The 12,729-nt window shown below is 34.9% G+C and overlaps 2 protein-coding genes across 3 annotated transcripts; both read left to right on the forward strand.

The window, feature by feature from the left end:
• Window positions 1-122: 122 nt before the first annotated feature.
• LOC143254098 (acetylcholinesterase-like) lies at window positions 123-6,306 on the forward strand. Of its 2 annotated transcripts, none has more exons than XM_076508871.1 (3): window positions 123-548; window positions 3,879-5,382; window positions 6,026-6,306. In XM_076508871.1, the coding sequence occupies exons 2-3, from the start codon at window positions 3,899-3,901 to the stop codon at window positions 6,207-6,209; spliced, it is 1,668 nt and encodes a 555-aa protein (XP_076364986.1). In that variant the 5' UTR covers window positions 123-548; window positions 3,879-3,898; the 3' UTR covers window positions 6,210-6,306. The 2 variants fall into 2 exon arrangements, with proteins under 2 accessions (XP_076364986.1, XP_076364987.1); XM_076508872.1 differs by lacking the exon at window positions 123-548 and adding an exon at window positions 3,455-3,502.
• A 4,035-nt stretch (window positions 6,307-10,341) lies between these two features.
• Window positions 10,342-12,513, forward strand: LOC143251502 (uncharacterized). Its single transcript, XM_076502781.1, has 2 exons — window positions 10,342-11,059; window positions 11,279-12,513. The coding sequence occupies exons 1-2, from the start codon at window positions 10,963-10,965 to the stop codon at window positions 11,500-11,502; spliced, it is 321 nt and encodes a 106-aa protein (XP_076358896.1). The 5' UTR covers window positions 10,342-10,962; the 3' UTR covers window positions 11,503-12,513.
• Window positions 12,514-12,729: the final 216 nt, after the last annotated feature.

Consider the following 12,729-nt stretch of genomic DNA (forward strand, 5'->3'; position numbering starts at 1 on the left):
TATCCCACATTACACAACTTATTGGCTTTGTAAGAGGAACAGTGTCAAAGGTTGTTATTACAGCATGTCGATAATGTAAGAGGAACATGTCAAAGGTCATTACAGTATGGCGATAATCTCGTGCGTCTGGTCATTGTTGGTTGGAAGATAGTCAGAAGTGAATGAGACCTTGGACGTCTTCGTCAAATTTTGTCGTAAAGGAATAGAACCTTACACCTCAGTTTACCTTTCAGGAACTGATACAGTTGTACCAGTTAAAGATGGAAACACACCTACTTAAGCCTCTTCCACTGAGTGTTTGTTTATGATATTTTCATTAACCCTTGTATGTATACAACAAACAATACCTTTTTTTCTATTGTTCAAATATAATAAAGTACCAATAGTTTATTAACCTAAACTTTGAAGATATTAATAAGAAAGAAAAAAGACTTACAACTTATACAGGTTGATATGGTTTCCATAGCAATTATCTTCCCATCTTAACTAAAGAGTCTCTGGTGTTCAGCCCCAGAGTTATCGACGAGTATTGAAAAGCGAGTCTCTAGGTAAGTCTGTGTTATCAATATGATAGTTATATAACGTATTGTTTCAATGAAGCATCTAAAGATCACATTATAATTAATGTAACTTATTATGTGAGGAAAGAATGAAACAATACGTTTCGAATTTATTTATTATGTAGAACTATTGAAAATCGTGTTTATGACACCTGAATTTTGTAACAGGTTAAAAATGTTAACCGTTATGATAGAGGTGATCTTTCTTTTGTTTTATCCAGATAATTTTATCTTATTCGATTTCTTAATCTTTCCATTTACGTAATTATTAACTTTCCCTTTATATGTACACTTCAGATCTATCGCTTGTGTTTATCGAACAATATATAGAGAAGTGTTTTATTTGTGTCTTTATAAATTATTTTCATATTCCACATGTATCTATTTCTTTATGGTATCTCACTATCCGATGCTCGTTGTTGAACATGAGAATTCATATCGATGTTCGATTCCTAAGTAATCACATCACACATAGCCCATTTATTGTTACTGCCGGATTCAGTGTGTATGTGATGGGGGGATACCTCAACTTTAAATCACCCTATGAAGAGGTATCCAGCATGGGGACTCAAATGGTTTCAATCCGATTCTGCTTAGCAACAAACAAGTTCGTAGTACTTATTTTTGTCTCTACATAAAAAGTCGGGTACGATTCACCACGGTGTGCACAGCACATAGCTCAGTGCAAGTTTGCTCCAGACAAATGAACAAAACTAGGTGCAATTTTGTATCCATCTGTATAAGGTTTTATGCTATTTTAATGCAGTTATTCTACTGACAAAGACATTAGTAATTTTATTTTAAACAATTTATCTTAAAATCTATATGCTATATACTTGATGCTATCTCAAAACTGCATAAAACTCCTATTAAATCTAGGGTTACCACAAATCGAGTAAAAATGGTTATAGAACCACGTGGTCCATTTCTTAACCAAGTGTTAAATGTATCAACTTATAATATCAAAATGAATACAGATAATTTTTGTAATAGAGGTTATTGAATTGCTTACAACAATAACTAGGAAACAGCTGTCTCAGTAATCTACATATTATAAACAACTATTTGCTTCCTTCCTTTGAACTTATAACTCTTTTTAGTAAAATATCTTTATCAGGCCTTTACTTGAACGTTCATGATGTAAAATTTATCATCCACTTTTAACTATATTTTACAATGATCCTTGAGGGAGACTGTTTATAAAAAAGTAAAAAGGAATTTAAAGTCTTCAAATTACACAATGAAAGTAACTAATATATATATATATATTGATCAATGAAAGTGACTAATATATATATATATTGATCAATGAAAGTAACTAATATATATATATTGATCAATGAAAGTAACATATATATATTGATCAATGAAAGTAACTTATATATATATATATATATCAATGAAAGTAACTTATATATATATATATATTGATCAATGAAAGTAGCTAATATATACATATATGTTGATTTATTATGACCATGTATAGATATCACAATCACTATACACAGACAAGTATCGTTTTACATTTCGATACATAGATGACTCCCTTGCTGATACAGCGGTAAGTCAACAGATTTACAACACTAAAATTCGGAGTACGATTCCCTTCGGTGGATTCAGCAGATAGCCCCATGTGGCTTTGCTCTAACAAAAGACACAACAGACACACACATACACGAGCGATTTAATCTCTAAAATAAGTAAACTGTTTTTTTTTTTCCATTTTAACCTAAAAATCTGAACTTGAAATCACTAATAAAACAACATTACTGTCAATTCTTCTCCTAGATATGTCATTCATTAACGAAAGTTAGACATTTGTTGTAAAAGAAATGACTTGAAACTTCACCTTTAGGGCCTTCCTTCTATTAAACGTTTAATCTCTAATACCTCATTTACATATAATCATTAAATAAATATAACTTTACAACAAATAAATATGGTTACAATTGTAATGTAAAAGAAGTTTTTTTATTTAAAAGTACAGCTACTTCCTGTGTTGAACTTTTCATCCAATCACCTTACTGACATTGGCACATTCAAGGATGGTCGGGGCCCAAAATGGCCAGATGTTTAGAACATTGGACTCGTAATATGAGGATTGCAAGTTCCAATCCCCGTCACACCAAATATGCTCGCCATTTCAGCCGTGGGAGCACTGTAACGTGACGGTCAATCCCACTATTCGTTGGTAAAAGAGTAGTCCAAGGGTTGGCGGTTGGTGGTGATGACTAGCTGCCTTCCCTCTCGTCTTATACTGCTGAATTAAGGACGTCTAGCGCAGATAGCCCTCGTGTAGCTTTGCGCAAATTTCTAAAAACAAACAAACAAGTACGTTCACTGGACCTTCTAGAAATTTCAAATAAGTTCATCCGTTGTTATGCAGGAGATTCTTACACACGTTGGTGTTGAAGTTCAGACAAACTCAGTATTCTGTTGGTTCAACACTATTTTAATGGTAGTACACGTTTATACATCACTCATGACTGGAAAGGTTTGTCTTTTTTTTTTCGGCACTCTTTGTATTTCCGCGTTTTTTCATCGCATTGTTTGTTATATACATTCTTACATCTTTTATGCCATTTGTTTGTCAATAAGACAGCAGTACGTTTACGAACCGATAACACTGAAATCCTTGACTCTGTTCCACAAACGTTTTGTTAGCTCTGCACAGATAAACAACAGTATTATCTTTAGATAACTGATTCTACCTATTTCAGCGACTGGTGCTTAGTATGGTTTAGCGTCTAATCTTCTCGAATATGAATCCATGAATTTGATGGTACAAGGTTGGGTTAAGGTTCAGGAATGGATATGCGCAGGTAACCCTCTTCAAATCAAACACGTATTAAATACTTGTGATGTTAGATAACCAAGTCAGATAGGTGGCGTAAGCCGTAAGTGATATGACAACCAATCGTGTCAGATGTATTTCAGATTTTGTAAGGAAAGTGTGACAAATTTTCACTGGGAAGTTTTGTTTGTTATTAATACATACACTATTATAAAGACCTGTTACAACAGCTCTTGAAGGTTTTACTAAATAATTGTCATTTTAAAAAATCATGACGCTGTCAACCATGTGCACTTTTTAACATAATTTACTTCCCCAAAACAGTATTTTAACCTCTAGGGTTTACAGTTTTCTAACAAGACAGTGAGGTACACATTACACGATATAATAACTCGTAAAACCTCACGTTATAGTTACAGTAATCTATAACCATCTATAACTAAACTTTAGTTTAGTTAAATTCAAACTAAAGTGATGTATTTATTTACTTGTTGGTGTTATACACTCTCCAATTTTCTATACAGCTGCCAAGTGAGGGTACGAGATGATTGGAACCACGTCAGTAATTCTATACTTCATATTCCATCTGGAGCTGATAACAGCTGCAAACACTGTCCACACAACGTCTGGCCCGGTTCGTGGATTGACCACATACACTGCAACAGGAAAGACTATAGATGTGTTCTGGGGAATTCCTTATGCAGAGCCACCTACTGGTCGTCTGAGGTTTCAACGTCCTCAACACAAACAGCCTTGGGAGGGAGTTTTAAATGCTACCACTAAACCAAACTCTTGTTTCCAGGTCGTCAACACCGCTATCACAAACTTCTCTATACCTACTAGTTGGATTATAAATACTCCCCTTAGTGAGGATTGTTTGTACCTCAATATCTGGGTTCCACATCCCCAGCCACAGAAGGCACCTGTCATGGTCTGGATTCACGGAGGAGGTTTCTTCATTGGTTCATCAACTCTGGATGCTTATGATGGTGGAATATTGTCCTCTGAAGAGAATGTCATCGTTGTTTCCATGAATTATCGTTTAGCAAGCTTGGGTTTCCTTTATTTCAACCGATCAGACGCGCCTGGTAACGTTGGACTTTTTGACCAAGTCATGGCTTTGGAATGGATAAATAAAAACATTGCACAATTTGGCGGTGACTCTGAGAAAGTGACAATTTTCGGAGAAAGTGCTGGATCCAGTTGTGTGAACTTACATCTTTTATCGCCTTTAAGTAAAGGACTATTTAACAACGCAATAATGGAAAGTGGCTCAGTTTTTAACTCTTGGAGTTTTCGCGATCGTGAAACTGCCATAAATCAAGGACTGATTTTAGCAAAAGCTTTAAACTGTTCTCACGACCCTAGAGCTTTGAATTCCACAATGGAATGCCTTAGAAATAAGGATCCATTTGATCTAGTAAAACATGAGTTCATCGGATTGAACTTCTTGGAATTTCCTTTCACTCCTGTTGTTGATGGAATATTTCTCCCAGATATCCCGGAAAAACTATTGAAAGAGGACAGTACTAAGAAACCAAATCTCTTAGTAGGAAACAACAAAAATGAAGGATCTTTGTTCTTGTATTTTCAGTTTCCAGAAATATTCACGAAAGAAGACGTTGGTGTCACTCGGAAAGAATTCCACAGTTTGGTGGATAAAATAATTTACGATAAAAATGATCTCCAAAGAAAGGCTATAATTTTTCAGTACACGGATTGGTTAGAAGAAGACAACACCTACCGAAACAGGGACATGTTGATTGATTTGGTGGGCGATAAATTCTTCACATGTGATTCTATTAAATTTGCCCATACTTACTCAGAACTAGGTAATGATGTCTTTATGTACTTATTTACTCACATACCTTCTGTTAGACATTGGCCTCGCTGGCTGGGCGCTACACATGGTGACGAAATGTTCTTTGTGTTTGGAGCACCTTTGAACTCTCTTCTTGGCTATAGCACCGAGGAAAAAGAACTTTCCAGAAGAATAATGAAACATTGGACAAACTTTGCTAGAACAGGGTAAGAACCGATTTCTGTTTATTTAGTATATATATCTAAGTAGAATTTGAACTCATTGGACCTTAAATTACATGAGATAATTAATAAAGTTTCCAAGTGGCTAAGCGGTAAACTTGAGGACTTGTAACGATAAAATAAAGGTTCGATCCTTGTGCAATTTTGCTCTTAATGAAACAAATAAGTATTAGAAAAACTATTCAAAGATTAGGGTTTCTCAATTCGACTTCAAATGAATACATTTAAACATTCTGTGTATCATACCTATTTTAATTACTTCGAACTGAATTTTGAATTTTTGAATTTTGCACAAAACTACACGAGGGCTATTTGTGTTAACCGTCCATAATTTAGCAGTGTAAGATAAGAGGGAAGGCAGGTAGTCATCACCACCCACCGCTAACTCTTGGACCACTTGGGCTATGTTTGGTGTGACGAGAGATGGAACCCGCGACCCTCAGATTACGAGTCGAATGCCTTAACCACCTGGCCGTTCTGGGCCTAATTGCTTCGACCAAAATTTAACACTATTGTTTTGAAACAAAAGTTAGCATAGAATTATGATTTGACCAAAATAGATTTCAAAGAATACTGCTTCATAATAAAGTTTAAGTATGCAATTAATTACTATTTTTGTTATCCACAGCGATCCTTCTATCATTTCGGAGGAGTTCAACAAGACAACACATTGGCCAAGACACACTTTCAGATGGCGTCACTACCTGACGTTGGATACTCACGTCAGTACTGTTGGAAGAGGTCCTAGGGCCCAACAGTGTGCTTTTTGGACGTTATATTATCCATCACTTCTTGAAAATACTTGTGCGTAACGTTTGCTTCTTTTCTCATTTCAGATGAAGAATCATTTCTTCGTAAAGATTATATTGATTTTTATGAAACAATAAATAAAACTTATCAACACCAGAATAACTGCGTTACTTGTATTTTTTTATGCGAGTCTTTTGGTTCACGTGTTTAGACTATGCAGTTTGCCCATTTGGAATAACTGCATTACTAACAGTTTGGGCTATCGGATTTAACGTGACATCGCAAATCAAGGAAGACTCGACGCTCATTAAACCTGCAACAAATAACGGTTAGTCACCAAGATGATCTCCAGAAAATACTGTTAATCAGCATTTATGGTTCTACACCGTCTCAGTACCAATTTTAAACAAATTATCACTAGATTACTGGTGTTTTAATCCAAAGTTTGACCTTGTGGTTGAAGTTATGGGCTGCTTTTCGTGAGGTTCAAAGTTTATCTATTTCTTTCTGAAATTTTACATTAAAACTGCCTCATGAGAAAGGGAGAGATTAAAATCAACGACAAGAAGAATGCTAATTTAACTTGAAAATGCCCAAAAGTTGCTCTTGGAACGATAGTATAAAGTTAGAAGGTACAACGTTTCTTCATGGGCCCTGGCTAGGCCTGAAATCCGGAGGTCAAAACTCTTCGTTTTGGGTCTCTTAAGCGTTGAGATAACCCATCTGCCAGATATAATAATATAATAATTCAGGTTTAACAGTTGAAATAGTAAATTTTTCTATCGATAGAAAACCAGCAGTAGGTCCTTGTTTTAATCGTTATAACAGTTCTTATGAATTGTTTAAGTTTATGACCTTTTATGGTTTATTAATTAAAGTATAAGACAGAATTTTCTTCATGGAATTTAATATCATTCAAAATATAATAAGGCCTAATGCACGCTTCTTTGGAATTTAATACATTGTAAATATACATGTAATAGCTATATATATTTTAAGACTACCGGATTATTTGTTTAAAACCTAAACAAAGAAGAAATAAGAGAAAATCATCAAATTTATCAGAAAAACTAAATTAAAATGAAGAAAATCAACCATATTTAATAGTTTAAACTATATGAACTTTTTTATTAACCTTACTAAGACCTGTGTGTCCCTTCAAACTTGAATCTGGACTGAACTTCTGTTTATATTATGTTGATAACGTGACTGTCACGTGTACCCTGCAACCCTATAAACGATTGGGACAAACACGGTTGCAATCAATTTAACGGATATGTGGAAGGTTCAAGGTGTTGGAAAGAGTCGTGATAGGGGTAAGCGTCTAGCAGGTGTCATGGTGAACTGAGACAGTTTCTTTGGTAGGCTCTTCCAAAATATCAATTATTTGAGTTAAACAGCAGTGGAAAAAGTTAAATAAAAATGTTTGCTGTGAGAGGGAGTTATGATTGCAAGTGTGTAGTGTCGAAGAAAGAGAGAGAGGTAATATGGTTACACAATACGTCAACTGACAGACCTTCAGTGTACAATAATTATAATCCACGCACACCTGAAGTCGCACATTGCAAAGAATGCTGTAAGAAATGGACTACGGCAGTAGGAGGCCATTCCTAGTGGTCCAGTGGATTTTATTACCAAGAAGAAGAAATCTTGAGTGGTGTAAAGTGCGTGAACCAATAAGGAGTGATGAAAGTTGACTTGGTTCGACGAATTACTTTATTCTTTTTATCACAGAAGACAGATTTGGAACAAGCAAAAAGAATAACTAATTAGGTAACAACTGTCCAGGTTTCTGGTGTTAAAGTGATGTTTCACTATACCTTGGACTCTTTGATCAGTTTAGAAGACACAGTCATGTCTTACGATGTGCGTCCAATGATGTTTAATCCCACCATTCAAAAATCTGTCCTCTGGTGATGAGGCCAAGAAGATTGTTCAAATTGAAACCAATAAACACAGTACTTGTCACAAACACGAAGTCTGTTTGTGGACGAGAGCAAGACCGTGTTTTCTTATAGTTGTCCAAGAAAAGCGGTGAGAATGAAATCCAAGAGGTACATGTTTGTTTGTTTTTCCCGGCGTTTTCATTGGTCGTTTATTTGATTATTTTACAAAAGAATAATTTCGAAAATAATAATTGGATTAAAAATAATAAAACAAATAAGATGATAATAAATTTTTTGTTCTTTCCTTTTTGAATCATTTATCTAAATGTTCCATCTTCTTCCACTGTCTATATTGGAGGTCGAGGTACCATGATGTTTGTTATTTGAAAACAGTTTGTTTTGTTTTGAATTTCACGCAAAGCTACAGGAAAGCTATCTGCGCTAGTTGTCCCTAATTTATCAGTGTTACACTATAGGAAAGGTAATAAGTTATCAAAATCCACCGCCAATTCTTGGGAAAATATTTTACTATCGAATATTGGGATTGACCATGACTTTATAACGTCCCACACACCTGATAGAGCGAGCACGTTTAGTGTTACGGGGGTTCGATCTCACGACCCTCAGATTATGAGTCGAACGTTTTAACCAGCTGGCCTTCTGAAAATGGTAACAAAGGTTAAATCCCGTTTGAATCTTCCAAGCGTAAAACAAGTGCATCGTAACAAGAAACTTTAATGTTAGTTGGGTTTTTCTTAACATTTTCACGCAAGGGTTATCTGCGTAGGCACAGTTGGCCAACTTAACCTACCGCCAGCCATTGATGGGTTTTTTCCTTATAAAAGTGAACAGTGAGATTTCACAGTTGTTTTAATAACGTGCCCACAACTCTTTAACATCAGCAGTAGCTCTTACTGATCTAAATTCTTCTTTGATCTCTAATATCTGAAAGAGGTACTCTGTATACAAGTTTTCCTAAAAAACAACTACCACGTCAGCAAATAAAAAATAACTTCGATAAAAATTACACAAACGACCTCTGTGTTGATATGGGAAAATGTCCACCTGAGTACCTGAATCCTGTTTAGATAAGACAGTGCAGAGAAAATAAACTGAAGGTTTGTTACAAAAGAACATGTACGATGCTGAAAACCAAATTCCTTCTTCTAACACCCCATTGGTAAGCACGAAGGTTAAAATTCGGTTTCGATACATAAGTGGGACAGAACAAAAATAAACCATTTTGTAGTTTAGCTTTTAAAGACGTGTAAACACAATCCTTTCAATTCCCTAGCGACAAAGCGGCAAGTTTCAAGTTATATCGCTAAACATCAAGTTTCGATACCAGTAGTGAGTGCAGCACAATTGACCAATTATGTAGCTTAGTTTTAAAGAAAAGTAAACAGAACCATCCAAACGTTACAATATCAAGAATAACATTTCGTCTTGTTAAAAGTCTAATCATTTTATAGATTTGTAAAGTTATTTAATATTATAATTTCTAGTATTTGGGTTAGATAATATAAAAATAACTAGATACAGTAATTCTGGTAAACAAAAGTAAGACGGTTCAAGTTTTAACTTAAATTTAAGTGGTGTAAATTTTACTACAACCTTAAAATAATCTCAGGGTGTAACATTACTTTAGGCTTAGGTATATTTCACCTAACGAGTAAATCGAAAAATATATTGTTTTATTTAATAAGTACAATCCAAAAGGTGGTTTATTGTCTTTGGATGTTTTAAGAATTAACTTGTTGTGCTATTTTTCTAAGTTTTATGTAAGTAAAGACAAACCTTATTACTTTTGTGTAAATACAAAGCAGTGATAAAAATATAATTGGTTCTTAAACGTTAAGTATAACAATAGTCGTTAATAATAGGCTACTGGTAAATCAGTCCAATGAATATTACTTTAATTACTTGTATAGTAGTCAAATTATAGAAGAAAGAATGTTCATGTTAAGTTTTGAGAATCATAGTTTATGATACTCTCAAATCTAAATCTACCGTGATCTACAAAATCGTCATAGCTAAATTTCTGATCTGGTACAAATCACCTAATAAAGATACATTATTAGTCTCAACACTAGCGCGACCTGTTCCAAGTGATTGTGGATGAGGGGTGTTATTTTTCCGCGACTTCAGGATGCTCAGAAGCATTTGCATCAAAAACATTTTTGGAGGGCTCGAACACCTTTGGAATTGGTGCCCATAGGCTGAAGTTAATGTGCCATTTATATATTTATTTAATTGCGATCTACAACTTCGACTACAAATTAATTTATTGGCTAAAAAAATACATTAAAGCAGTGTTTCAATAGTTGTTACAACTTTTGACAAATGTTTCTATTGTAGTGATCACGTGATCGCCACCTAGTGAAAAAACACTTTGATCTCATTATTATTATTATTAATTTGTTACTCCAATTATCTCTTAAACAGATTGCACAACGCAACAAAACTTTAACCTTTTTTTGTTCCTGGACAGAAAGTTTTATTTCCCAATTTCTTATGCCTAAAGTAAATGGAAAAGACCTATTTTTCTCTTCAAACTTTGCTTTTGCGACCGGGGTTGTAAAATTTTCAAATTTACTCATTTTTTCAGAACATTCCAAGTATTCAGTGCTGAGTAGCTGATGAAGAATATTCTCGAACTTCCAAGAATTTTCTAGTGTTATAGAACTTACGCGAAGTTTCAAGAACCTTTTAGAATTTTCTAGAGCTTTCCATAGCAATATATATACAGAGGCTCACTACTCACAACTTCACTTTAGTTCTAGATTTCCAAGTGAACACATAGACCTACCTGATTTTATCAGAGATGGCATCAAGAAGCTGCAAGCATTCTCCAGATGCATTCTGCTATATGTGTGGTTAAATTATCAAAACAAGAGCGAGAACGTTCTCTGTGACAGCATCTGCTAAAATGTGTAAAGCCTATAAGGTATATTTCGGCATGCCTGTCAGGGATCAAGACAAACCCTGGGTATTTTACCTGAAAGCACTGCAGAAAACTCTAGAAGGTAAGACTGACAATTTTTTGCTTGCTTGAATGCTAAGATTTTATATTATACAAAGTTTAGATCTTTTAAAATATAAATATCCTTTAATTTATTATTTTCTTAAATTTCCAATAGTACAGAAAAAATATCACATAAAATATTTTGCACAAACCTCTTACACAATAGTTGTGCATGAAATAAATTTGTTCTTCATAATTATTTTATTTTGCTCTTTTGCAGGATGGTGCAGAGGGGAAAAGAGAACCATGAAGTTCGTTATTCCAAGAATTTGGCGTGAACCAAGTGACCTCTCAAGCAATTGCTACTTCTGTATGATGGACACTTTCAAACGTCAGGCTGGCAAGAATGCATCTGCTGTCATGTATTCAAACCTTCCATTATCCATCACCACAGTGCCACACTGCCCTGAGTTCCCTGTACTTACTCCGCCGAAAAAAAAGTAACCATCCTCAGAAAAGAGCAAAACATCAGAAGAGGAGGCAGACATTGAAGATCCAGATTACTATTCAGAGGTGCAACTGGTGAGAGAAACCCATACAATCGCAACTACAGAGACCTCAATGACTTGATCAGATTAACAAAGTCGAATGCTGAGCTTTTGACATCAAGGCTCAAGGAGTGGAATTTGTTAGATGAAAGTGTGCAAGTCGCACGTCAGAGGAAGCTTCACCGATATTGTTCAAGCTTCTTCACTCGTCAAGATGGGCTCTGCTTCTGTCACAATGTATCCGGTCTGTGCGAGAAGAATAGAATTGCCTGTAACCTGAATGAGTGGCGCCTCTTCATTGAGAGCTCATCCAGAAGCCTCAAAGCTGTGCTGCTCCATAACGGGACTAAGTATCCGTCTTTTCTCCTGGCTCATCTGGTGCACCTCAAAGAGCAAGGCGAATGCTTCCACCAAGATATACTGGACTTTGAACGCTGCTACCAAGGAGCGTATAACGAAAACATGATGAAAGACTATATTTGGGGGGCTGATACGTGAAAGTTATTTATATTACAGTCGCAAATCTCGAAAAACTACTCACTTCTAAACATTTTTCTTCATTTTTGTATAACTTTAGTATAAATACATGTAAATCTTGATTCATATGTTGGTTTATTCAGACCTTACGTAAATGAAAATTGCAAACTTGCCAATTTTTACACCGAAAATAGGTTAATTTCTAAATTTTATTATACAGGTCACAAAAGCAAAGTTTGAAGGGAATAATGGCCATTTTCTGTACTTTCACAACATAAGCAATTAAGAAATAACACGTACTATCCAGGAACAAAACTTGTGTTACATTATGTTATATGTATTATTTACACACAGGTAAGAAATATAACTCAACTGAATTCAAGGATACTGTACTGTAGTATCCCACATTACACAACTTATTGGCTTTGCAAGAGGAACAGTGTCAAAGGTTACTATAGCATAGTGATGATGTAAGAGGAATAGTGTCAATAATTATAATCCACGCACAACTGAAGATGATAATAAATTTTCTGTTGTTTCCTTTTTGAATCACTAATCTAAATGTTCCATCTTCGTCCACTGTCTATATTGGAGGTCGAGGTACCATGATGTTTGTTATTTGAAAACAGTTTGTTTTGTTTTAAATTTCATGTAAAGCTACAGGAGAGCTATCTGCACTAGTTGTCCCTAATTTAACAGTGTTACA

The sequence above is a fragment of the Tachypleus tridentatus genome, chromosome 6 (assembly GCF_004210375.1).
Source record: "Tachypleus tridentatus isolate NWPU-2018 chromosome 6, ASM421037v1, whole genome shotgun sequence".
NCBI lineage: Eukaryota > Metazoa > Arthropoda > Merostomata > Xiphosura > Limulidae > Tachypleus > Tachypleus tridentatus.

Excerpts from the sequence above, each read along its gene's own strand:
- LOC143251502 (XM_076502781.1), top strand. The coding sequence starts at position 10,963 with ATGTGTAAAGCCTATAAGGTATATTTCGGCATGCCTGTCAGGGATCAA. Across the intron at positions 11,060-11,278 it reads ACTGCAGAAAACTCTAGAAG|GATGGTGCAGAGGGGAAAAG; the intron begins GTAAGACTGACA and ends GCTCTTTTGCAG.
- LOC143254098 (XM_076508871.1), top strand. The coding sequence starts at position 3,899 with ATGATTGGAACCACGTCAGTAATTCTATACTTCATATTCCATCTGGAG. Across the intron at positions 5,383-6,025 it reads ACAAACTTTGCTAGAACAGG|CGATCCTTCTATCATTTCGG; the intron begins GTAAGAACCGAT and ends TGTTATCCACAG.